This window comes from Nipponia nippon, unplaced genomic scaffold, assembly GCF_047370975.1.
Source record: "Nipponia nippon isolate SJK-2023a ecotype South Korea unplaced genomic scaffold, ASM4737097v1 scaffold_5, whole genome shotgun sequence".
NCBI lineage: Eukaryota > Metazoa > Chordata > Aves > Pelecaniformes > Threskiornithidae > Nipponia > Nipponia nippon.
Genome location: NW_028262369.1, coordinates 36,686,052 through 36,712,863, shown reverse-complemented (window position 1 = coordinate 36,712,863; position 26,812 = coordinate 36,686,052). Strand labels below are relative to the sequence as shown.

Here is a 26,812-nt window from a genome sequence, read left to right as displayed (position 1 = left end):
TGTTAATTAACCTGGAAAGAAATTAGGATGAAAATTTCAAATTATGAAAGGCAACATAAAAACTGACCTCTTCTCCTGTACCAAAGTAAAAGAACAGAGAGATGTGAGATGTCAACAAACTTACAGCAACACACAGGACTGAGAATTAAATTTTGCAGGTATACATATGTATGATTGCAGAATTTGATGTACTTGGGTATGAAGGTGGTAAGTATCAAGAAAAATCAGAGGATGTCACTGAGTCAGCAAGGCTGCAGTATTGCAAACCCCAATAATGAAGGTAATCAAATCCTATGGCTCATGATTACTCAATTAATTTGACTGAGTTCTATCGGGTAATTGTATTAAAAGCCTCACATATTTAGTGAGGTAATGCTAGACAATTTAACTGGTGTTCTCTGGGCAATAAGGCATGTGCCAGACTGGGTGTCTTGGTGCTCCTCCACCACCGCTCCCAGCCACAGAGGGGACTGCCAGATACGTGAGGTCTCCCACAGGGAGGCATTTTTGTGATGTCTGGGCAAAACTTGCTCTTGGCGAGTGCCAGGAATTCCTGGTGTAAGCTCATTGCTCAGATCAGCAATGCCTTTGTGTCAGGCAGCACCAGGCATCTCTTGAGATCAGCTACGAAGCTGTCTCTCTTCTTTAAAGTGTATTCTACAGAAATGTGATTTTATAGCAACCTGATACAGGGAAGGACTTCCTAATGCTTTTGTGTGCAGCTGCTGAAATCGCCTGTGGGGAGAAAAAAAAAGGCAGCAACATACAAAGGTAAGTGCTAATACTCAACGACAGATTTTTTTCAAAACTAGCGACCACTCTGTTCTCTGTGAAAGGGGATGACACTCTGCGTCGAGCATGAGGTAAGGAGACAACTCCGTTTATTTGCAGTGCTCCGGTGCAGCAGAGGAGGGCTCAGGCCCCACGGGGCCTTCTCACAGCTAAACTAAAACTCCTCTTGTCTTCTCTTCCCCTCACGGGCACCGCAGCAGCGGGGCCTGCGCCGCTCCCTGCCTCTTCCCGCCCTCAGGAGCCGCCAACAGGTGCCAAACACGCAGTTACCGTGCCCGGGCCCTGCTCTGCCTCAGCGGCGGGGTCGCGGAGCGGCGGCGGGGCAGGTGCCGCCACAGCGCGGCAGCGCTGTGGCGGCACCTGCCCCGCCGCCGCTCCGCGACCCCGCCGGGGCGGTGCAGGCCCTTGTTGAAAGGTATCATGGCAACTGTTCGGCCAATGGAAGCGGCGCTGGGGCGGGGGTGTGCGGGCGGCTGGGGCGGTTAACCCCGCGGGGCCCGGCGAGGGGCCGGAGCGGAGCTCGCTTGGGAGCCGCCTCTCTCCTCCTCCTCCTTTCCCCGCCGCATCAGCAGCAGGTGGTGGTGAGCGGGGCTCCTCCTCTCCCTTCTCCTCCTCCTCCTCCTCCTCCTCCTCCTCCTCCTCACCGGTGGCTCGGGAGGAGGGTTCCTGTGAGGCGCGGCGGGTAACGGGCGCTCCGCGACCGTTGGCGAGGCACGGAGGGAGGGGGCGGGCGGCGCGGCCGGGGCCGCTGAGGGAGCTGGAGCGCGTCGCAGCGCTGAGGTACCGGGGCTGCGCTGGGCTCTGCCCGCCCGCCGCCCCTCTGTGGGGCGGCCGAGGGGAACGGCGTTTTCGCGGTCTGGGCTCGCCCTGGGGCGCTCCGTCGCGGGGGGGAGGCGGGGGGAGCCTCTCTGGCCGCGGTGGTGTTGTGGATCTTGACATGTGCTCCTTCTTGTCAGGCTCCGGCTGATCCGCAGGGACGAGGGAGAGCTAGGTTAGCGGCTTGGCTTTGCCGGCTACCCCCCCTCGCTGGAAGGCCCAGCGTTTTGTTCCTCCCTGTGAAGCTACAAGCTGGAGGAGGTGAGAGTCGTACAGCTTTCTATTGAGTCAGTGAATTTGTGACGGCTCGGGTTTAGCTGGGAGTTTCACGTGATGCAAGAGTAGAGGTTCCATAAAGGATTTCAGCTTTTTTTTTTTTTTAATTTTGTTTAAAAATATTTTTTTCTTTATATCCGGCAAAGCCCATTTCGATTTGAAGATGAAATCATAATGCAAGATCAGTTTGTAGTGTTACTGCATCCCCTATTTGTGTAGAACGCTTTGCTGCTTTCTGTGCTGTTAGTGAAGTAGTTACACAGGGCTCCATATGCTACAAAGGTATGATAGGAATTTCAGGGCAACGACTTAAAATGGGAGGCATGTAAAGTAAAATGTGAATTTTAATAGTGACCTTAGAACGGAGGCCTAGAGAAATTATTTGATACCATTGATGGAGATTTCACATTATAAGTATTCAGGGGGAAGATATTCTTTCTGTGTTTTGTGGGGGTGGGGGAAGCTGTGGTACTAATATCAGTTATCATTTGGACTGGAGAGAGCATAGGAGAGGGTAATACCAGGCTCGTTGGGGTCAGTATCTTGTCTCTGAAAGTGGCTGGCAGCAGGTGCTAAGGAGAAGATTGTAAGTATAGGTTGGTTGTACAGTGATGCTTTTATCTGTGTATCCTCCCAGTATACTGCAGTCTGGAGCTGAAGATTTTCTGAGCAGAGGTTGTATTTCTCTCTTTTTAAATTTAATAGCTGCTGATGGATCTTTTTCAATGAATTGGAGCTAGTTTATGTATTTAGCATTCACAGCACCTCATGGTGATGTGAATCCACAATTTCACTGTGTTTTATATGGAAAAAAATCTCTTATTTTCCAGCTTCTGTGCTGAATGTTTCATTTCATTCTGCATAACTGTTGTGTTAAAAGAAGCAATGAATAATTATTTTCTGTACATTTTGTCCTATTTCTCTAGCTGTTTCCTCTTCTAGCTGAAAAGTCATAGCTTATTAGTTTCTTGTATGAAAGCATTGGTTGACCTTTTTGCACCATTTTCAGGTCTGTTCTGTCTTTTATGCAGGGAAGGTTATACCTGCATGTGATATTTAAGCTGGGGGAGCTTAGTGTTCATACAGAGACATTATGATGATCTCTTTTCTGTCCTCTGCTCCAATGTTCTGTTAAATGCCTGTGAGCTGTTATTTCCAGAGGACTAATCGTAGTGACCCTGGGATCTCTTCCTGCATGATAATACCTAACTAGAGGCTGTTGGTTTAAGCATGTAGCAGAGTTGTCTTTTTCACTATGTTAGTTTGCATTTATGAACATGGAATTTGAGCTGCTGATTTTTATCATCCATTTGCTTACTATGAGGACAACCTTCTGCAGTTCTTGTTATTCAATCTAGGTGTTTATTTTTCTGAATGACTCTGTATGGTACATGAGCTTCCTCACTTACCTGCTTATCACCTTTTTAAATTTACTGAACAACAAAGATGCCTGCACAGGCCCCTTTGGGACTCTATTTTTTTTTAATTAACTTTCATATGATATACTTCCATACCCTCGCCTCACCCTTCTTTAACTTATGCCCTTCCCCATCTATAATCAGTTATTAATAAATCCCCTGACATCTTAGTTTAAGAGCTTTTGATAGGAATCGTTGTGAAAAGCTTTTTGGAAATCCAATTGTGCTGTCTTGCCCAGGTATATTGGTTCATTCCTTCTTCCAGAGCCCCGTGGCTTGTTAGTGTTCCTTCCTTCCAAAGAAGGTATCCTGACACTTCACCAGTCCTATTTGCTTGCAATTACCAAGTCTGTTCTGTGACACTTCTGGTTTGCTCAATAGGAACCTAGAATTTACAGGAGAACCATTCCTTGAATTCCCTGGCAATCTTTCGAGAAATTAGTTACAGTTGCCATCTTCCATTCCATGCCTGATTTAACTTAAGGTCATATGCTACTGAAACTTGTGAGTTTCATTTCTGAGATCTGGAATACTAGTTCTGGCTCTGGCCAGTAAATATTATCAACTTTAGGAACTAGTTAAGGTTGTGGTTTGGTTTGGTGTGGGGTGTGTTTTGTTTGTTTTGGTTTTGTGGTTTTGGTTGTTTTTGTTTTTGTTTTTTTTTTTTCCAATTTCTTTCTTTTGTCTGCTTGCAGAGGCAGTCAAGCTGTGAAGTTTGACTAAAGTTGATCTCAGGAAAAGGAGGTGGAACTGCAGAAGGCACTTTCTGAGGCTTTCCTCTTGGGTACCTGTGATGTGGGGAGGTTTGGTAGCAGGATGTTCTGCCCCAGCTACATGTAGTAAGTGGTTTGTGAATGCAAACAGAGGAATACAATTTTGAAGATTACCAAAAACAGTGCTATTGTTTAGTAACAATTGGGAAAATGCCAATGTGGAGATCTATAGTGTTAGTTCAAAATGGGGTAGGAATTTGAGAGCCAGATGAAACATTTCCATGTGTTTCAATTTTTTCAGTGATTGCATTAACAGAATTTCAGTCATCTGTATGTAAAAGGTAGAGTTGAATCTTGAGGTAGTAGATCAGATTATATTCCTTGTAACCTGAGTGTTTGAGGCAAAGACCATGACAGAACATTCATCAAACATTGAATTTTATCAGATGTGAGGGTATATTCTTGTGTGGCTATACGTGTTGAGAAGGTCAAATAAACATTTATTTTCTTAAAAATCTTGTTGTTTGGGTTTTTTTTAATTTGTTTTTTTGAGTAAAATGGAATGGGGAAATGTAGTTGCGATTTTTTGAGTATGACGTGCCCAGAATGAAGTGGAGAATTAATACCCCCAGGCTGGGTGGTTTGACTTGCCTTTTCACATTACTTTTGACAATACTGAGAAGTTTAGCTGGAAATTTGACATTACTTAAAGTTCCCATAGAATGTGGATATGTGGAGGGATTTCCACCACCCCCATTTTGCAGTTAATAGAATAACGACTAAATTGCCACAATCTTGTAAATGTGGGAGGAAAGATATGAGGTCTGCTTTGATTGCAAGACCCATCATTAAAATTGCAATATTAAATAAAGGTCACTAAAACTGTAGTAGATTTTTTTAGAGGAAGGAATTCTTTCAACTATGCAGTTACCACAGGATATGACATGCATATTTTAGTGCTAATTGTAAACTGTGTTACTGAAACAGCTGTAGAGAGAGAATAAGTGTCAAAACTCTAGGGAGGAAATGCATGGACTTTCATGGTGATTACATGAATTAAAACAAGTATATCTCTTATGACATTATCAGGGGTATATTTGTAAACCTACAATGTCATGACTGGTGTGTACCCTAAATTTACATAGACTGATGTGTCTTTGTTTCTATCTGGATAAAAGCCATCTGTGTGGCATCTGTGGATTACTAGACAAATGTAAAAGCTTTAAGCAGATTCGCAGTTCCTTTTGGGATATAATTTTAGTAGAAAGAATCATGTTGCCCTTCAAGTAAAATTTAGGGGGGAAGGGGGTAGTTAGTGTTCAGAAGTCGAAACATACACATGTTGCAACTTGTAGCAGTATTTGAAATATACAGAGAAGGAATGTTTGTTTGACAATTTTTGGTTGATACTGACTCTTTAAACTTTTTTCTAGGACATTGTGATATTGTGGGCAGGTAGAAACCACCTCTCCAAAAATTGCCTTTCCCTATCCTCTCTACGTTGGGGGGGAAAAAAGTTTTCTGGGTTACCAGATACTGCATTTCCCATTTGTGTCACACCCTGTGTAGGTTAGAGATGACCAGATGGTGTAATATGATCACAGCACAGTGCTGTGACAAGTGATTCTCTTCAATTGTCTGAATGAGTTTTACAAGCCTAGTTACAACTACTCCTTTTCAAGTTTAAGCATGGTATTAAGAAATTGTAAGCGTGTTGTGTAAAGTTTATAATCCTACTTCTTGCTGCTCATGATCTTCAAGTTGTGATATGGTCTGAACTCAGGCTTACTTAATCAGATTTCTGTCTTGAATCTTGGCACATTTGTTGTCAATCCCTCCCCTGTCTCCCAAAACACAAAACAGTAATTTTTAAGAACAGCTCCTTTTAACTCTCTGGGTTTGTGAAATGTACTATTTTTGAAGTTTATTCTAAACTAGTACTTGAAAAGAAAGATGTGTTTGTTAATGAATCATGTAGGAGTTTGTGGAACTATTCCTGCAGATTTTTGTCGAAATCCCCCGTGTGCCTTTCTAAGAATCAAGTTCTGTTATATTATTACCGTGATGACTTTTTTAAGCTCTTGGGCTTTTTTTGTACTTCACTTGTTCCAACAAGCACTTGAATGCCTTGGTTTGATTATTGCTTCTTTGGTATTAAGCGAGCTCTCTGTGATTTTAGTGTAAGCATTTTTGGGGGTGTTTGAGGTGTGTTTTTTTTTTTTTTTTGCACGGTTTTTAGTTTTTTAGTTTCAGTGAGATGGCTCTGCCATTGTATTCACACATGTGAAATTGGGTCCCGGAGGCTCATTTTTTGACAATCCACTGAGGTCTTGTCCAGCCCAGGAATTTCTTCCTTGGGACAGGACGTGACAATGCCAATTGGCAGAATTTCATTTAGCAAGCACTGGCTCGTTACAAGTTTTTGGGCAAGTCATTGAACCTGTTGGTGAGGTAACTGCAACAAGTCCCTGAATACAGAGAATGGGCACAGAAGGAAAATCATTAAGTAGTTGCAGCAGTTTTGGCTGTTCAGTGGTTCTTTTTTTTCCCACCTGCAGTCAGTCAGATTTTTGCTTCCTACTGCATGTTTTCCCAACCAGGGGTTGGGGGGGGGGGGGGGACGACACTTCACAAAACCTTCTTACTACTTTTGTTTGGTTAAAGCCTTTCTGTGTTAACTAGGATAGCCTAGGGAGATCCCTAAAGTACTTTTCAATCTTATGTATTATTTTATTATTCTTCCATAATTACACAAAATACTGCTTCAGAGTTACACATTTTCCTCCTCTTCGTGAATACGTTCCCAGATATGTTATGGTGGTTAAAGAGAGCATTGTAGCGTACTAAAGGTGAAAAGTCCCTTCTGAATATAGCGTATCTAAATTAATTTTGCATCCACACTGTCTTCATGAGGAATGCTCATCTTTAGCTCTTGCATACTTCAGTGAGGCTATTCTGAGCCATGTTGCTCCAGAGGAACTGCCTAGACTGGGAAGGAAATGTATCTGATGGATCTTAATCACTAGACAGCTTTAGGAGTCACGGCTGAGGTCCTGAACTGGCAGTAGAAGCCATGTGGAACTGATGAGATGATCTTAGCATGGGACTGAAGGCTTGTAGCATTCCCTTTTGCAGCTGACATGGGATTGTCTTGTTCTGCACATCTGAGTTTAATTCTAAATACAGTATGTAAAGATGATTCAAGTTCAAAATGCTGACCACTTTCTGAAATGATTACTGCTTCAAAGCTACTGCAGTTGTTTGATGACGCATAATGCTTTAGGATACTTTGGGTTTAACAGTTCAAGAAAGTTTTTGAGCTTGGCGCTTTCCAAATCTTGAAATTGCTGAGGGTAGCTTTTAATCTGATGTATTAAACAGTGTGCAGTGTACTGCAGGTGGTCCTTTCAAGACAAAAGGCTCTAGAGCCTTCAAGGTCGATTAATGTGAGAATGTAGTTGCATTATCTGGACTTTATTGTACTGCCCATGTGTTTTTCCTTTCTCTGTCTTCACTAGACATCCTTCCGAGCCTGGGTTTGTGTGTTAATTTTATGTCCTCTTGTTGGTGTACCTAGAAACAGTGTGTCACTACAGAATAGTCTCGTAAAGCATCTGCGCTAAATGAATCTGCACACAGCTTGCAGGGCTAAAATTGAGAGAATCATTGCATTCCCACACCTGGACTAGTCCTGTTTCTGCTTCCAGTCAAACATTGTTTGGGGTGATAGATACTGTGTCAGAATAGTATTGTCAGCGTAGAGAGACCTGTAGGTTGGTAATACTGTACTTTGAGGGAATTGGGGTGATAAGATCTCATAATGGGTATGCAGCCTCTTAAAGAATAAAAGCCAGTTTGTTTGAAAGTAACGGCATACCTGAAATGTGAGTAGTATTTCTGTGGACTTCCCAGCAGTCCTTAATGGAATTTGCGTGTCTTGAGTTTTTTAACAACCTTTTGAAATACCTTATTAGAATGCAGGATTGCAATGCAAGTAAGGAGAATATACTTGTATATTAATTTGCATTCTTTTTCCCTTATATTTACAGGTTTCTCTATCTGATGGATCCAACAGAAACAAAACTTAACATGTAAGAAGTGTGTCCTCTTAATCCTTAGTTTGACCTTGAATTCCATTTTTAAAAGCACAGTTGTTTTGGATGGGTGAAAAAAAAAGGAAAGATTGCCTTGCAGATTTCTGCTATGAAGTCAGTTATTGTCAGTAGAATCTGACTCTTCACTTACTTCATTTCTGGACATCTTGGTTTTACAGGGCAAAAAAATTGACAAATGTGCGTAAGTGAATATGGGCAGAGAGAAAGCAGAAAAAAACATTTCTTAAACAAGAACAGCCAGCAGACTGTTGCACTGACTGTGTTTTCTTGCTGCCTTACGTGTACTTTCTGATATGTGCTTTAGTAGTTCCTGCAAACTTGCAACTCATCTGAGGAATAGTTGTTTACCCTTTTTATCCAAGTCAATTTATGAACCTGGAGAAATATTCATCCAGCTGGATATTTTCTTTTCTAGTGCTGAGCATTCTGTAACATGGCTGTGTGCCAGTATGATCTCTTAAAAACTTGGTGTTACTTTGGGCGCTGTGTTGTGTGCTTTGAAATATCGATAAGGATTCTTACTGTCTCTGTGTCCTCAAGAGACCGTATGGATAACAGAGCACACTTCCCTCCTTATCTTTTTTTTTTTTTACCCAACACGATAGCTTTTTTTTTTCCGCAGTGATAAAAATAAAAGGTTTTGGTGTCAGAAATTTAGAAGTTGCTTATCCAGAGTGTGTTTATTGGAACATTAGCCGGGGGGGGGGGGGGGGGGAAGGGGTTAGGGGAAAAATCCCTGTGCTTTAAAAGTCTACAGAGTCCATCTAAAACTGACTTGAGATTTTGTTCCAAAGTGTTAATTGAAAAAAGGGAGCTTTCTTTCCTGTCAGGTGGAAAGTTTGTTTCCCTGAAGTACCATTGTTCACATAACAGCTGATGGGTTGTGCTGTCCAGACCTTAAGCATCCAAGCTGGATTTTAAGTTTCCAGCAGTGTGGTAACTCTAATGCTATTATGTGCCTTCTTGCTGGGAGGTGGAGGTGGGGTGAGGGGACAATCGGTTTCTTCTTTCTTGAGAATATGTGACTTCCCTTTGGTTTCCAGAAGGTCAGTGCTGTACTGAGTGGCTGTGCCAACAGGGTAAGGCTTCTCCTATTTGTTTTCTTCAACAATTTTAAAGATTCTGCAAAGAAGCAAGCAACTTGCTAGGGAAAGGCAATATAACTAAATGTATAAGTTAAATATTTAACCATTTAAATTTAACTTATTAGAAGTTCCTTTGCCCTCTCTCTGCCAATATATCTTCTCTAGAGCCTTTATTATCTTTCTCTTTAAGTAATAATTCCACTCAGACAGATTTATGTTAACTAGGAAGCAATTTTATTAAAGATAAACTTATATGGCAGGAAAATGCTTAATATTTGGCTTGCTGTATTTTCTCTGATGTACATCAAGAGAAACAGCTGAGTTATCTACAGTGTCTTTATTATTTTCATGTGTGCGTGGCATTTTAGCTTTAGTTAATGGTTTACAAGACTTAGTTAAGTTTAACGCTAACTAAATATAGATAGATGCGTCATTTTTACAGCATAGTATTTGCTGCACTTACTGTGTTCCAAATGCTGTGTAAAGAAGTAGAAAAATTTCCTGTGGCTCAAGTCCAATAGTCACTCTCCTATGCCTGCTTTAATCTTCTAGCTGTATTAGCTGCTATTGTTAATCTAAAATGCTCTTGCTATTTTAGGAGATGCCTACGTAACACACGTTGCCAGCAGTTGTACTAAATACTTCACTGCTGAACCAGTTGCTCAGGTACCCTGCCTGTCTTTGTTGCTATGGGAGATTGGAAGACTGTTACTGTGCCAGTGCTGTCATCAGGTAAACTGGTAATATTTTGAATTTAGTGGATTTGCTGACTTTACCACTGATGTTATAGCTGTTAAAGAGAGAGAGATATGTTATGCATGACATATTTGACTAGTTAAGCAGAATGTTAAATAATATGAAGTACATACAGTGCTTTGTTTTGGATTGAGTCCTTACAGAAATGCTACTGTAAAATACTGTCCTTTCACATGTATATAAAGGTTCTAAGACTTTTCAGTCACACTTTTTATATTTTTTAAATCACACCTTTCAGGATATCTTGCATTTTTCAGAGGTTTCTTTACTTGTTCTATATTTTGCCTCATAAACTGATTACAAATTTATTAAAGGAGTAAATATTTTCTTGCCCACTTCTACCTAGTGGAAGAGTAAATTACAGCATACACTTAATATGTATAAGGATATCATACATCTATAAGAATTCTCACTAAATGCACAGCTTTTGCACCTGTGTAGAAAAAAAATAATTTAAAAAATTGTGTTGTAGCAAGCCAATTAGGAAGAAAGTTTGGGCAGTTTTTTCTTGGCAGATGAGTAAAATTGGAAAGATACAATACCTTAAAGTGTTATTGAGTCTTTAAATCTTCAGTGGAAGCTTATCTTTTTTTTTTTTATTGTGAATTGTTTAATATATGTCATTCTAGATGAAATTCTAAGCTCTAGAATTGTAAATTTATGTAAATAATAATTTGAGTAGTTAGGGATTTGATTTTTTTTTTTGTATGTGATGTGTCCTAAACTATGAGCCCTGACTTGTTTCTTAATGTTTTTAACTTTTAGATAGCAAAAATATTTTTCAATATACCTCAGAAAAAAGGATATCTCCCCCAAGCATGAACTCACAAGTGCTACGCTTGCCACTGCCTTCATCCAAAAGCATGCACAGCTTTTTCAGTGCCTTCTGCACAGAAGAGAATATTGAGCAGAGTATATCCTATCTCAATAGGGTAAGCCAGATCATCTTGTTTATTGGAGGTTGTGTGAAGGTGACATTAAATCAGTTGTGGTAGTAAAGATTCACTGGATTAAGAAGGCTTCTTTCTTGATGCTCAGAAGCCAAAGTTGGTGGGGAATAGGTTCCCCCCCCCCCCCCCCCCCTTCATATAGGATTTCACATGATATTGTTTCTCTTGTGGAGAATTGTGAAGAGATTGATCTAGTTATTTATTCCCCCCCCACCCGCCTTGTCTTTTACCAGGAATTGACAACATTGGGCTTTCCTTCTATTTATGCCGAGTCCAAAGGAAAAGAATTAAATTTAATATCTATCATAAATTGCATGAATGAATTGCTTGTACTGCAGCACAAGAACCTTCGAGCTCAGGAAGAAGTAGAAATGCAGCATCTGAAACTGGGTAGTGATATGGATCACTTACAGAACTGCTATGCTAAATTAAAGGTAGAAAACAAGATAATTCCACCAATATTATGCAGCACTTATGTTTAACAGATACTGTACATTCTTAACAGTGAGTGCTTTTTTTGGTTTTTCTCCCCACTACTAATCTGCATTTGTATTTTCAGGTGCATTTTGGGTTTTTTTTTGTCTTTTTCCAGTTGACAATTCCTTAAAGTTAATGAAATATGAATTAATGAGAGAACTGAAAACTTGTTTAGAATTACAGCCTCTTTAATCAAGGAAGAGGGAAGACTGTTCGGATTGGAAGTGTTAATGCATGCTGTGGGTGAAAATGCTAAACCCTTCAGTTCATATCATTCAGTATCACTTAAAAGGATATGCCCAGCTCTAAAAGATAAATTCCCACTATAATGGTAACAAGTAAAAGTGTAGGTAGCTTTTCTAGTTTGTGTCACAGGGTTATCATCAGTCTTTCTCCATAGCCGTAGTTTTTCTCATGGTTTTTTTTTTTTTTTGGTGTTGTTTTTGGAGTCCTTGGATAGCCGACTACAAAGTCTCTTTGTAAGAATTGCTCAGAAGCTGTTGTCAAAACTGAAGTTACTAAGCTTCGTTTTATCACAGAATAAATACATGCACAAGGCCACTCACTGTGGAGTAGCTGATACATTGGAAGTTCACAGCCTGTGCTACTTCATGGGTACTTGTATGTGCAGTCATATTAGAAGAGTGTTGTTTTTCCCTTGATTCTGTCAAGAAAACTTAAAGAAAAAGATTTCAGGGCCTTTTAGGCTTGCTTTTCACTGGGGCTGGCCAGCATTATCTCCTTGATAAATACTGCTGTAGATTATCAAAATCATAGTAGTCCTTCTGCTGAGATTGTAGAAGCATTTTGATGTGACATTAAAAATCATGTGTAGCTGCACTCATTTTTATACAAACACTGTATAATGTTGGGTTCCAGAACACTCCAGTTACTTTACCAAGACAAATTGCTTGGGGGGGGGGCAACTTGTTAGTACTAGTTCAATCCTAGGGCATTTAATTTAGCTGTCAGCTTGTAAGGTTTCTCACGTAAATATTTTCAGGTACCATGCAGCGATCCTCTTGACTTCCACTATTCTTACCTGTATTCTGGTGTGGTTTGCTTAGAAGTTCTTGTTGCTTAAATATCTCTACACATTTGTAGCTCACTACATATACAAAGAAGAGCTTATATGTAGTGTTTGGCTCTGTCGCTTAAGTTGGCAATTTCAGTTTTGTTTGAGTCTCCTATTTGTGGAAGACAACTTCTAAAATGCTAGTTTTGCCTAATCTGTTATAATGAGATCATCTGTCTAGCCTTACTCTGTATATGTGAAATTGACCATAGCAAAGCAAATGGGACCACTCTGCATATCTGTGTTAATTTTTCCCTTGATTAGTTAACAGAAACATTCCAGTAAAACCGTAGTCTCAAATTCATACAGGTTGCTTAGTATCTGCCTCACTCTCACAGTATAGATATGCTTACAGAACCCTGACTTAATGAAAAAGTAGTAACTGTATAAGATAATACCTGTTAAATACCAAGTCAAATTTTTTGTTTCTTGTGAGCAGGAGTGTTTCTTGTACTGGTGAATGTAGAACTTCATGCTCTAGAAAGTAGAACTAAGTTGTCATTGAGAATGCAAGATCATCCCCAAAACATCAGAAATCAAACATATAGGCAAACTTACCTCAAGTGAGATGGTTTGGCAGTTTTGTTTGTGTGTGTAGTTTTGTTTTTTTGGGTTTTTTTAATCCTTTGCTATTAATTCTTATTGATACTGAACTATCAACACTTTTTCTAGGAACAGTTGGAATTATCTAAAAGGGAAATAGTTGGACTTCAGGAAAGAGACAGACAACTGCAAAGCAAGAACAGAAATTTGCACCAGTTACTTAAAAATGAAAAGGATGAAGTGAGTTGTCTTATACATTAACACAAGTCATTACATAGATATTCAATAATATGTTTTTTTGCAAGGAGTCTTGTAATCACTTTGAATGCTTTTTTTTTTTGTTGGTAAATGCTGTCTTTCATCAAAGTGAAATTGGCATGTTACATATGGATAAATAGGTTCTGTAAGGGATAGGTCCAAGTTATACCGATAGTAGAGAGTACTGCAGAAATGCACCTGTGCAGTTTTCTGAGGCTTTCTGTACTTTTGAGCATAGCTTTATCTTAGAATGTTTTAAAATATCAAAAAGTAGGAGGGGGCAATAGGATTCAGTCACTTCTCCAAACATTTGTGTATAGGAGCTTTTATTTTTTTGGTCATATTGTAGAGGAGAGCAAAAGACCAAAAAGAAGGGAGGTGGGGGGAAAACCCAGCCCAAAAACACATCTCACTAAACTTGGGAGTCTTGAAAGAACCAAGATCAGAAAACACTTTGAAATCCAAGACATGCTTAGTTTGTGATTTGTTTCTGGTGTGCTCCTCCCCCCTGCCCCCCGTGCTTTACATGGCTCCTAAGTTTCTGTGAGTATTCTCTGTGTTCATAAACATATTCATACAGCTAGCAATTGCAGTACTATCTGTATATAGTGAACATCCTAAAGTTCCAGCTTAAAATATTGAATATGGTCCATGTTTGTAAGGTTAAAACTGATGATTCAAAAGAAACCAACCCCAAGTATTGATAGTACAGGGCAAGAATGTGCTGTATGATATGTTATAATGTTCTTTCAGACCAAATGGAATAGTCTGTCTTCCAGCATTCTGCTGCTCAAAAGAAGAATTTATTTTTTTGTGTAAACCTAACAAGCATACTTTTGAGTTAGAGTAAAACTAGATCCTGAACATTAATTACTGAAACTAAAAATATGCCTTTCTCTGCTCTTTTCAATAAAGGTGTTAAAGAAGGTTATGTGAATTGCCAGAACATGAGTTCAGTTGTACTTCAGAGGAACGATAGTATTAGAATATGTTGCTTATGATGTTGGTTTATGCAGAAAAGAAACTAAATCCCCAACATAACTCTGAGGTCAGAATTCGTGGGTTGAGAGAGTTCTCCTGATTGCTTTTGTCGCTTCCTTTCACCAGAAATACAGTTTAATAGAAGCATCATTTTGCTTCATGTGTTTTGGCTTTCTGAATAAATTTACGTGTTTATGCTTTAGTTGAAGAAACACCATTTTTGTGGGGTTGCTTTTAGGTTCAGAAGTTACAGAACATAATTTCAAGTAGAGCTACACAGTACAATCATGATATGAAGAGGAAAGAGAGAGAATACAACAAATTAAAGGAACGCTTACATCAATTAGTCATGAACAAAAAGGACAGAAAGATAGGTAAGTAGCTCTGTGAATTTTACTACAGCAAAATAGCATATTCTGTATGTTAAAAATGCTTAAATTTGGTTCTGGGTATCTTTGAAGTCAATATGTCCCTCCTCTTGTAGATTTTTATTTAGATGTTAGTATGTTACATAAAAGATGTAATATTTCACGTCAGCTGACTGTGTAAGGCTAATAAACTTTTATATTGTGTTCTATAAGAGTGTTTACCGAGCACAAACCAAATGGAGATCTTTACAAAATGAGCTTTTTTACTAGGGAGAATTATTTGGAATGAATTCCTAAGCTAGAGCTGTCTCTCCTCTGTCTTCTTGCTACTGCTACGATCACAAAACTTCAGATGGCGTCATAAACACTGTATTATGCCCACCGGTTACAATTGGGAAGGAATATTGCATGAGATTTTTTCCCCTTGAGATACTACAGTCTACTTCTGTTAATTACAAGCAATGAGAAATTTTAGAGAGGGAGTAACACAACATAGACATAGCATCTAGTGCTATGTGAAATAAGGAGAAAAATCTCCTTTATCATATCAGTACTCATATTGTGCTGCCCAAAAATTGTGTTCAAGACATTTATCAGTGCTATTTAGCATGAGTATACTTTTTTTGTGGTGTGTTGCTGAAAATAGGTATCAGTGTTATGTAATTAAAAAGGTATCTGCACCTTTTGGTTCATATATCTGGCCCTAGAGTATTTATATCACTTCTCTGTAGTGGAAGGGAAGTTCTTCTCTTCCTCTCTTATCCCTCCTGCCACGCCACAAATGCTCAGCTATTTGCCAACTGTAGTGCATGTTGTATTTCAGTAAGCTCATTTAGTTCACTAAACCAGAAGTTACCATTTGCTTGATAGCTAACTAGAATTGAGCTTAGACCACTAATCTGTAGTGATGTGTTGGTTTGGGGTTTTTGGTGGTGGTGTGTGTTGTGTTTTGTGGGGGTTTTTTTGTTGGTTTGGGTTTTTTGTTGTTTTTTTTTTCCTTCAAACGTGGACAAAGAGGTTTCTTTCTTTTGAGGAACATCTTGTGAAACATCAGGAAGTTGCTAACTCTAAACTGGAGAAAAAACTGGCATTATTGCCAGAAGAGAAGTTAGAGTTGATAGACCATTGATATAAAGGTTGAAATAGGGATGAAGGTGTTGTTAAGAAATGCATAAGAAAGATAAGACGGGATGAGAATACCTCCGTGAGTTTCCAAACACAAAAATTATCTTCTTTCCTTGACTATCTTATTCTTACTTTAGGCAGGGCAGTGTGGTTTCATATGGGTCTGAGGATTGAGGGGGATATTTAGGTAATGTGATCTCTTGACAATAACTACATGTAAGTGCAAATAGGTAAATGGAATGTCATCTGAATATATATTTGCATGTTGTTTCACGCTTTGAAATGTCCTTTTCATTTGTAGCTATGGAAGTTCTAAATTATGTTGGTAGAGCTGATGGGAAGAGAGGTGCATGGAGGACTGATAAGACAGAAGCCAGGTAGTTGTCTTAGAACAACATTAATTGAAGCATATATTATGGCTGTTATGTTGTTACTGTAAGATTTCTTCTTCCAGAAATGAAGAAGAAATGTACAAAGTTCTGTTAAGTGATTATGAACAACGCCAAAAACAGCTTTTAGTAGAAAATGCTGAGCTGAAAAAAGTTCTTCAGCAAATGAAGAAAGAAATAATTTCACTTCTCCCACCACAGAAACAGAAACCTAAAGAAAGGTCTGAAGATGGGCCAGTAAGTATTCTTCAGTTAAAATTAAATCTGCGTGGTAGTTTGTTATAGTGCTGGAGTAATTTGATCATTTTAAAAAAAAAAAAAAAGTAAACCTCTGAGACTTGCAGTGGACTGCACATCCTGTGCAGTGCTTGAAATCCATCTGTGTTTAAACGTTCTACTGTCTGTGAACAATACCCATGTATTCTTCCCTGTTGGTCAATGGAAGGCTTGAAAGTATACTTTGAATGAATTCTAAATGCAGTAGTTACCTGTATGTAATTCTGTATAACAATGCATTTCGGGTTTTGTCTTCCATACTAAGAGGTTGATGCTAGCTTTCAAGGTGCTTATGCAAAGAAACCAGGCTTCCCATAGAATCCATGTGGGTGGAGGAAGTGTAATTAGGGTGCACTCCTATAGTATGTGGATTAGAGTAGCTGTTAGTTCCTTTTACAGAGCTGCAGGTATGTTCAAGGAAAATGTTTGACTTCTAAGTAAAATGGCTTGTGGTGTTTTTTGTTTGTTTCCAGGTTTTAAGTATTTCTTTGTTTACACAGGATACTTTATTTTTATGGAACAGCACACTGCCCATTCATTGTTTGTTGGAGAGTTTGTTTATTCCTTTTGCTGATTCCTTGCTAGAAGTTGCGGTTCTGTTTTGATGTTGGAGTGAAGCAGGGAATAATCTAGAAGGTTAACTGAGCTTTTTCTTAGCAATGAGAGAAAGAGTATCCCTGGGCATAAGAAAGAGTTGAAATACACAAAACATGCATAAAGGCTAGATTCTAGGAATCATTCAAGATTGATGGTGTACTAGTAATAGGATATTAAGAGAATATGGTACTCTACAGAACAAAGTATGAAGTATTTCCTATTAGAGTAAATAGTACATGTTGGTACGTAAGAATGTGTAGTTGGAGCATTCTAGACTGTGCTGTTCCCGTGGAATCTAGTGCTTGCCATTTCAGAAGGTCCCCTGTCCTGCTCAAGTTCCTGTACTACTTCCTTTATTTATGAGCCACCTCAAGTGCATTTGTCCAGCCGCAGAATGTGCTGTGTAGAAAAGCACTAGACTCTCTCTGGCTGCTTCTTTGTAAGATGTGAATAAACCCTTAACATGACCAAGGGTTGTCTTTTTTTGTTGGTGTTGTTTTGGTTTGGGTTTTTTGCATTTGATCCGTTTCATGCTTTCTCTAATTTATGCCACTCTAGAATTGGGGATAGTTTTTTGTCATGATAGGGACACTGCTTACTTTTTTTACATTTGTCAAATTAATATAAACAGGAAGAATGTTGCCCAAAACTATGGTTTTGCAGAAATAAATTATGTATTTATTTAAGACTTAGTCTATTCCACAATGTGTATTTTACATGGATTAGTTTTTTGTTTAGAAGTACTGGTTTGCTTTGTGAATATCTGAAAATAAATTTCTGTTTAAAAGATTGCATCTGATAGTTCATGCTTGTTTGTGGCTCTTTAACATTTTAGTATGAAATCTGAACTCTTATTGAATCCCTTGCAGAATAAAAAAAAAACAAACCACAAACATTGCATTTCTGCTTAGAAATGCTAATTCATATTGATTCTTAGAAAGAAAAATACATCTTGGACTGTGGCAGCTAGTGATCTAGTTGCATCATTTATCATTTTGCTTCTCATTGCTAAATGACAGCCATGAAACCAGCCAGACTGTCGTATTATCCAGAGGCCTACTCCAGACTGGGCTTTCATTGTGTTAGCATATATAAATATAAGTAAAGGAATAAGATGTTTCTTTATGAAGTGACATAAAACTCTGAAACCAACCACAAAAAAAAAAAACAACCTCAACCCACCCCAAAAAACCCCACCCCCAAACCAAAAGCCTGTGCTTTTTTTATAGCTTTTGTTTTGCTCCTTAAGATCTCCTGTGATCCAGGTTTGAAAGAAAGTGCTTACTGCATATGTAAATTAATTACTTTGATGCCTTTGAACTTGGTTTTGTACTTCCCATTGCATTTTTCTTATCTACTTGGTAGATAAAGGGGATTGTATAGAATGGTTTAGATGCTTGAGAAGAGTGTATTCATGCCAGGTATTCAAACGGCTAGAACTTTTCAATTTAAATCTACTAAATTGTCCTGGGCTAGTCATCTCTCGACTGTTTAGACTTTTATGTCTTAGCTCTTCAAGATAGCATTCAGGTTTGATGTTTGAACAGTAGTGTAAAATGGAAGCGGGAGAGGGAGGTGCTAGTTCCACTCTACCTTCAGCATGTTATGGGGTTTTCTGTCATGGAGAAAATAAGGCAGGGGCAAATTACTTAATTATCAACAGGAGAAAATCTTTGTCTTAAATACTATTCATCTATATACATATTTAAATAAACAAATACACGTATTTGGAGGTGTTCGCAGCTTCTTGTTTCTGCTTCTATAGGTGCTGTCAGACCTGGAGGAAGATATTGGAGAGTTAAATAAAGAGAATATGTGGGAACTGTCTTGTGAAACTGTGCGAGAGCAGCTTACCAACAGCATTAGAAAACAATGGAGAATGTTGAAAAATCATGTTGAAAAGCTGGATAACCAAGGTGATGTTTAACTGTATTATATGTACATATAAAATGCTACTGATAATTCCACTTGGTATCATGCTCTTAGCATTTACTTTACTGACTGCCTAAGCTAAAAGGAAGCTAAAATGGAAGGCGTTGTGATGTGGTAGACTTTCTGAAAGGGCTTGTGATCGGCATTTTTCTGTGTGAGTTTTAATTGTAGGTAGTTAGGGAAGCAATTGCATACTGAGCCTGTCATCATGAGAAAGGACACGATTATAGTTTGACGCAGTAAACAGCAACTTCCTGAAGAAATAATTATTTTTCTTTTGAAAGTGCATGCCCTGTAGTAATGTTTGTTACCTTTCCCCACCTTTTTGAGATGTTCAAGTAATGCAGATGTAGCAGCCTGAAGTAATTGGATGCAAAATATGTAAATCCTGTCACATCCATATCTCTGAGGCTTCTTGTGGCATTCTAAAGTGAACTGGCTGATGGTATGGTGCTGGACTCTCCTCATTTCCAGCTGTTAAACAGCATTAAAAGACAGCTAAAAATATATAAAATTCTTTCCTAGTATTATTTTCCCATGCAAGCAAATGCTGCTGCTACCACAGGGATGTTTGCAGTCAAGAATAAGACTGAGAAGGTCACGCATGCAATTGCAAATAAAAGAGCAGATGGTCTATGAGAATATGTTTATACCATAGAAAGGATTTTAAGAACGCTTGTTCTGAGTAATACTTGATTTGGTGTAACTAACTGATAAAATAGTTGTAAGCACGAGGAAAAATATTTCAAGTATTTGCTATTTTCTTGGAGTCACCTTTTTGTTTTTTGGATTTATAGAGAAGACCGTAGTCTAGTCCTTTAGGATTAAATTAATGTTCAAACACTGGCATCAGGGGATCAAAACTTGGCTCATTACAATAACTGTGATAGCTATGCATGAAATTAAATAAAGCAGTATGTAATTATACAAAATACATTTTTTCCTCTCTAATTCATTCCCTTACTGGGATGAAAATATGCACACAATGTTTGCTAGCTCTATTTCTCCTTCACAGGACTTGAAGGAAAAGGCTTTCTTTTTATAACAGTAACTATATTTATCACAGATATATTTTTATGAATGCACAAGCCTTTCAAAAATGGGCTCAGAAGAATAGGCTAGCAGCATGTCAATGAAAAGAAGTCTTCAGTTGTCTTTGATTTTTTCTTTTAAATAACTGCTGAAACAAGTTGTTTTTTTGTGTGACACTTTTATTGCAGTGCAGACTCTTGGTTTACCTTGGGGAATGTGAAACAGCTATGTTTTCATTGCCATTTTTTTTCTGAACTGGATTTTGTGCATAATTACATGTGTAGCACCAATTCTGGATCTCTTGTTTCTGATAGAAGTGCTTTTGAATACACCGTGTATCTGTCTTCCAGGATGAAATAAATAGAGTCTAAAACCTTGTGAGGGATTTTTTTTTGTTTTGTTTTTAAGTAGCTTTTTTCCCCCCCCTTAGTGTCACTTGTAAATTCAGGAGCTTTGAATGAAAAAGATGTCATTTCAAGAGAAGACCATGAGCTGGAAACTGAAAAGCTAGAGTTAGAGATTCAGCAATGTAAAGAAATGATCAAAACTCAGCAACAGCTCTTACAGGTAGTAGGCTTTAATTTTTCTTATTTTTCTCAACTGAATCTAAGCTTTTTTTTTTGGTTTTTAATGTGCCACTTTTCTCACCTCTGACTTTGATAATGCTTTTTAAATAAAAATCTTAATGGTTGGTGTGAGTATAGGTGTGCTAGTGGGTTGGTTAGTAATTTAATGAGCTTGTAATCCTGGTAGGAATAATTTGGGGGGATAAAGAGAGGTAAGGAAGGCTGATGAGGTCAGCTGCCTGAACAGGGACATTTTGCTTGCCATCTGAAACTCTGCACCCACCAGCCACCAGCATGATACTTACTACATTGTTTCCATATTAAACTTCATTTTTCTGATAAAACTGAACCTGTGGAAATACTGCACCTCTTAACAGTCACTCCCAAATTAATGTTTGTGTCTTCTGTTGCTTTATATCTGCAGCAGCAGCTTATGTCTCCATGTGACGATGACACCACTCTGTTACTACAGGACTGCTATTTGCTGGAAGAAAGAGAGCGTCTTCAGGAAGAATGGAGACTATTTCGAGAACAAAAAAAGAATTTTGAGAAGGAACGAAGAAGTTTTACAGAAGCTGCTATTAGATTAGGACTTGAGGTATTAGAAAAATGGAAAGGTATTAGAAAAGGGAACTCCTGTGAACAATGAGTTACGATTGTTAAGTAGTTTTACTGTTACATGCACTAAAGTGCAGCCATCCAACAATATCTGTTTGCTAACGTTTACAAAGAAAGATCATTCCCATACTGTGTAAAAACATATCTTTGGTCATTGTAGGAGATCATTCTGTTGGCATTTCAAAAAAAACAATTTTTTTGTCTGTATTGGAAAATACAGTTGCTGCAACTGGAATGACCTATTTTTGTTTCAGCTTTTGAAATACCTAAATACTACCAAAAATCAGTCCACTTATTCATTAAATCCTTTAATAGATGCTGCTTAAGTTTGGTTTCGTATGAAAGAAAGGCCTTTGCAAATTTCGGTCAAATTTGGCTGTGGGATTGAATGCTCAAAGGTACTCGATTCCTGAACTTTTGTGAAAACCGGTGACTACTGCAGAAATGCAAAGGAATTGCTGCCTTTCCTTTAGTAGGGTCATCATCTGTTCTGTTCTTGTACTTAAGCTGGCCAGTGAGTACACAAACTGGAAGGCAGTCAGGGTAGATGTGTCTCTAAATGAGCTCTAGCATGTGTGTCCTTTGGTTTAGCCAGTAGTTAAGACCAAGAACATGAAGGGGCTTACAAGTTTAGCAGGGAAAGGAGACCACGATGATGTGGTCGTGAAACTATGATGGTACAAATATGACAGGAAAAAAAGCCATTGAAGGAAAAAAGAAATGGACTTTAGATTTATTGGTCACAGAACTGCTTGCTTTGACACACAGAGGAGAAGGTTGGAGTGGGATGTGACTGTAATTTATAAAACTGGATTCAGTTGGTCAGATGAAAGCAGTACTGTTGCTCACCAAATCTCTTAAGATTAGGACTAGAAGGAACTCGTAGAAACTGCTTGAAATTAAGTCTAAAACATATCCAAAAAGGTACCTTTTTTTATATACGAAGTAGTTGACTTCTGGATTTTGCTGCCATAGAAGATTGTGAAGGCAATCAATACCAGCAGGTTGAAAGAGCAGTTGCCTAAGCTCATGAGTAACACATCCACAGATGGATACTAAAAGGGGGGAAGAGGAGGCTGCCTTCCAACATCTCTAGTCAAATGACTTTTGGGGCTGGGAACCTCTGAGGAAATGCACTGCAGAAAGTGGCCAGGTTCATGTGATCTCATAAGCTGCATGTCTTGTGGCCATTGTTGGAGACAGAATACTGAGCTAGATGGACAACTTGTCTGACTCAAGACAGCTGTCTTTTTTTTTTTAAGCTGTAAAATTTATTGTAAAGAACATGAAATACTTCAGATTTTACTTGAGTTACTGGCACAGCAGTAGTTCACATGGTGACAAATATTGACTCAGACTACTACATATAGATATGTATTCTTCAACTTGTTAATTTAATTTTATTTGCATTTTAATGAGTTCATGAATTTCATGTTGGGTCTTGAATTCAGCTTTAAAAGTCTTAAGTGATAATAAATTATAATTTTGTCCAGAAATGTTGAGGATTACACTGCAGCATAAGTGTAACTACCCATGCTTCTGCTTGTTAAAATGCTTAAGTATGGAAAGAGAAGCAATGCTGTAAGCTTTGTAGGTGTTTGTGAAAGTTTGCGTTAGAGTTCAGCTTGCTCTAGTTTCTACTGACATAGTAGAAATAATTTTATATAATGGGGATATCCTGTTTCACTGATGGCTTTTGGAGATGAAATAGCTTATTGCTTGATTCCAGAGCCATTGGATCTTTTGGAGGTTGTCTTTTAGCCATTATTTTCCTTTTCTGTGCTCAGAGTGATTGGAAAATAAAACAACCCCTTTCTTTCTGCCCCAGTTTTGGATGGAAGTAATCAGTGCTATTTTCAATGTCATTTTTATCTGTTTAGGAGAAGGCTCAGGGTTGAGGTTTAAGCAGTAATCCTTATTGGCAGCTGCCCAGAAATGAGGGCTACCTCCAAGAGGTAGTGCTACACTGAGGGGGAAGGGGAGCACAGGAGGCAGCGAGAGGAGACTGTGTCACTGGAGTGGAGAACAGTAAAATGAAAGGATTAGTCAGACCTCTGTGAAACAAATCATGGGGTTTATGCTTGTAAATAAATACCTCCTCAGCTAATCCTTGTTGGATTCAAAAGCTTGCTCACGTGACTGTAATTCTGGGTTAAACTGCTGGCTCTCCTTAATTACATAGACATGTTACAACTTTTGCTTTCTCAGATAGAATAGCATCAATTTAATGTGAACTAAGCTTGTTCTTGTGGTCAAAGTGTGAACTGTCATTTCTTTTCCTAGAGAAAGGCATTTGAAGAAGATAGAGGAGCGTGGCTGAAGCAACAGTTCTTAAGTATGTCTACTGATTACAAGCACTCTGAAAATGTGACAACTCCAAGTGCCTTCTTAGGAAGCAAGTATTTGGTTCAAATTATGTTCTTGTAATGTGTTTCTTTTTCCCCCTGTTTCAATTAGAAGATGCAAATATGAACAAAACTATTAAAAAACCCCAAAACTTCCCAAGACAAATCTTACCACATATCTGTATGCCTCTACCTGTTAGGGTAACTGATAGTTCAAAATCTCCTTTCAAAAAGGGAATCATGATAACTCCCTCCCTGATAATTACTTATGTAATGAATTTATATTTGTGATCTGGTGAATGTCAAGTACCTGACAGCACAGCTGTTAAGAACAGGGAACTTTTAGAATTACTAAATTAAACCAAATACTGATTGCCAAGGCAGTTGAAGAAATCATGACCTATAGAGATCTGTATGGATTAGAAACAAGTTTTGGAAACAAGAGCATCATAATATGGAGACAGCAGCATTAATTATTTGGGATGAGGTAACATTAAACATGCATACACATACATATTCAGTAAAAAAAGAATGCTTTGGAAAAAGAAATAGTGAAAAGAGCATAATGATAACAGAAATAAATTTGAGCAATAAACAATTAAATTTTAAGATTCAAATCTTCATAAAGGAATAATTTCTTTAGAAAAGATAAAATATGGCTATGTGACATAGTTTGGAATATTGTTTTTATTGAAAGCATTTTTTACTTCCTTTCTTCTACAATTTTGTTTTCTTTCAAGTTGGTAAGTTTATTTTCCATCCCCTTATGCCTGAATATGCACATGCAGTGTTTTGGTCTTCACCACTGAGTCTTCAATACTTCCTAAGGTCGGGGGGCGCGGTGTGTGTGTGTGAGACAAAAAAGGGACAGGGGAGGAAAAAGTAGCAACAATCTCTGTTAAATAAATTCTTGTTGTGGCAGCCAACACTTACAGATAAACGTGTGAAACACCTGGCAAGTAAAGATAGTTTGAACTTGTATTCTTGTTAGATAAAGTAGCCTACCTCATGTGTTCTGTGTTCTCCTTGTTTCTCCTCTGTGCAATTCCTGTAGTGCTTCTGTAAGTGTGAAATGAAATGATCTTCACATAGGAAAACTTTTATTTTTAGGAACAGAATTGAGGTTGTTTGGCTGTTGCTCATGAAGAATGACTTAATTTAGTGATCTGTGAGCAACTTGAGATCTGTTTAACATTCATTGTACACTAGAGCTTTTGATTTGTAATTGCCTTTTTCCAAATTCTAGTGTTTCTGGATATATTTAATGCCATATTTTCTCTTCTAAATAGCATTCTTCAATCTTTTATATCCTATTTGTAAGCTACTGGATAATAGTAATAAAAACAAAAATGTGTCTGCCACACAGAGAATCATACTCCATTTGGATATTACTCCACAGGTTATCATTAGAAGTGTTTAATGTTAAATTTTCCTTTTTCACAACACTTGTCCAAAAGCTCTTAATTCTGTAGTGCTATGACTAATACTGTAGAATACAGAATCATTCGATTTTCCACTTCATATGGAAGCTTTGAAATCTGAATGTGAGGAAGAGTTAGCAGAGATTAATTTGGCCCTGCCAAGTTTGGCCATGTCTTTCCATTGACTTTAGTGATGGTTAAGTTCATATAAAGGCTAAGGCATCTAACTTACTGCTTTTAACTTTTTTTTCTATACTCTGGCAAGTTTGCAAGTTCTCATGTTGGTGTTGATTACTGTATATGCATGCTGGAGAAGTTTTTACATAAGGAGTAAAAAAGCTTTATCAATTGTAAAGCAAGAAACCTCACATTTGAGTGACTTGAAACTTGCCCTCAATATGACTACTTGCTATGGTGGTTGTGTATGTAAATGCTTCATTTTCAACTTTAGAATCCTAATTTTAACATAACTTCATTCAATAGCATTAAGTGTACTTACAAAATTTTAACACAGATCTATAACAATAAGATTTATTATTATAGACATGCCGTAAGATGTTTTGGTATGGTTTTTTAAAAATAGAAGACATAAAGAAGCAAGTCCTTCGAATGTTTTCGGTTGCACTGTAGTTTTAACTGTTGATATGTATATTTCTTAGGTTCTGACCAAGACAATCGGTTAGTGAAATCCGCATCTCAGCAAAGAAAACCTCACTGTATCTTGAGCAGTCCTGTTTCTGCAGAACCTTGCCAGACATCTCAGTATATTACACGTAACAGGTACCTGAAATGATGTTTCAGATGATTATTTTTATAGTGCTAAACTCTGTGTAGAGCACAGAGACTAAGTTGTGATAACTTACAAAAAGCCTAATCTAAGGCTTATGACTGATACATAGCAAAACATATTAAACATCATATAAAAACAGTGTTGTGTTTCTATCCAAAAGCATAATTTATTTGCATTGTAACATTCTCTTTTTCCTAGTTCCAGTGCTGCATCAAAAAAACCTGCTGGAGATAGCAAGCCAAATCAGTGGGTGGAAGGTGACAAAGAAGAAACCGAGTAATGCACAAAGTCATGGGAAGACTCTGGGGTTGGCACTCTGCTATGTAGAAACTTGCACATAGAACAACTGCCTTAGACTTCCTAGGGTTGCCTGCTGGGTTTTTTGTTAAAGACTTGTTCATAAACGTAACGTTCTAAAGTGAAACGGAATGCTGTGAGTTTGATCATTCTAGAGGATTATGCGGTCATCTGAATTGTGGCGCGTGCGTGTGTGTGTATGTGCGTGCACATGGCTTTTATTTTTTAGACCTTTTTTTTTGCCTCTTTTTCTTGCAACTCTTGAAAGAAGATAATTTAAAAATGTATAAAAGCTTTGATATTTTTCTAGTAACAGAAGCTCTGATTCTGTGAATGAAGCAATGGTCCGAAACTTTGACTGTAATGAAATATTGGATCCTAACGTTACCTTTCATCACAGGCAGAGACAGCACTTTTAGAAATTGTTTAATTATTGGAAACATTCATTTATGTCTCAAGTGTAACTGGCATTAAAACTTCTTTTGCCTCAACTTGAATGTACAGTATACTGTAGATTTTTAACAAAACAGGTTCTATATTTATTAAGTTGTGTGATTTGAAAATACCTCTTTGATATTTCAGATGACTTAAAGCGCAAAAATCTTTATATATTTGTAAATAGACAAAGTGATTATGCGGAGAAACCATGAAATTAAACACATGCATACATAGTATTATTTTACATGGCATTTTAAATTGTTTTATAGTGATACTCAGTTTACAGATGCATTAGGTATTTCAATGGTTCAGTCCGGAACCAAATTATTTCAAATGTGAACAATAAACGTGTAATTCTGTTCT

At 38.1% G+C, this 26,812-nt stretch overlaps 1 protein-coding gene across 7 annotated transcripts; it reads left to right on the top strand.

Moving 5' to 3' along the window:
• The first annotated feature begins 1,260 nt into the window (after window positions 1-1,260).
• Window positions 1,261-26,812, top strand: SSX2IP (SSX family member 2 interacting protein). 7 transcript variants are annotated; one of them, XM_087732493.1, is made up of 17 exons: window positions 1,261-1,373; window positions 1,749-1,869; window positions 8,065-8,106; window positions 9,174-9,209; window positions 9,814-9,947; window positions 10,737-10,903; window positions 11,155-11,355; window positions 13,146-13,256; window positions 14,494-14,629; window positions 16,050-16,125; window positions 16,203-16,374; window positions 18,776-18,926; window positions 20,405-20,541; window positions 20,965-21,138; window positions 23,442-23,553; window positions 25,584-25,704; window positions 25,913-26,812. In XM_087732493.1, exons 5-17 carry the CDS (start codon window positions 9,905-9,907, stop codon window positions 25,992-25,994), a joined length of 1,683 nt encoding a protein of 560 aa, XP_087588619.1. In that variant the 5' UTR covers window positions 1,261-1,373; window positions 1,749-1,869; window positions 8,065-8,106; window positions 9,174-9,209; window positions 9,814-9,904; the 3' UTR covers window positions 25,995-26,812. The 7 variants fall into 7 exon arrangements, with proteins under 7 accessions (XP_087588619.1, XP_087588621.1, XP_087588622.1 ...); XM_087732495.1 differs by having other exon boundaries at window positions 1,291-1,367; XM_087732496.1 differs by lacking the exon at window positions 1,261-1,373 and adding an exon at window positions 1,374-1,474 and having other exon boundaries at window positions 21,013-21,138.

Coding starts and splice junctions, on each gene's coding strand:
- SSX2IP (XM_087732493.1), top strand. CDS start 9,905: ATGGGAGATTGGAAGACTGTTACTGTGCCAGTGCTGTCATCAG. Junction 10,904..11,154: donor GTATATCCTATCTCAATAGG/GTAAGCCAGATC, acceptor GTCTTTTACCAG/GAATTGACAACATTGGGCTT. Junction 25,705..25,912: donor CAGTATATTACACGTAACAG/GTACCTGAAATG, acceptor TCTTTTTCCTAG/TTCCAGTGCTGCATCAAAAA.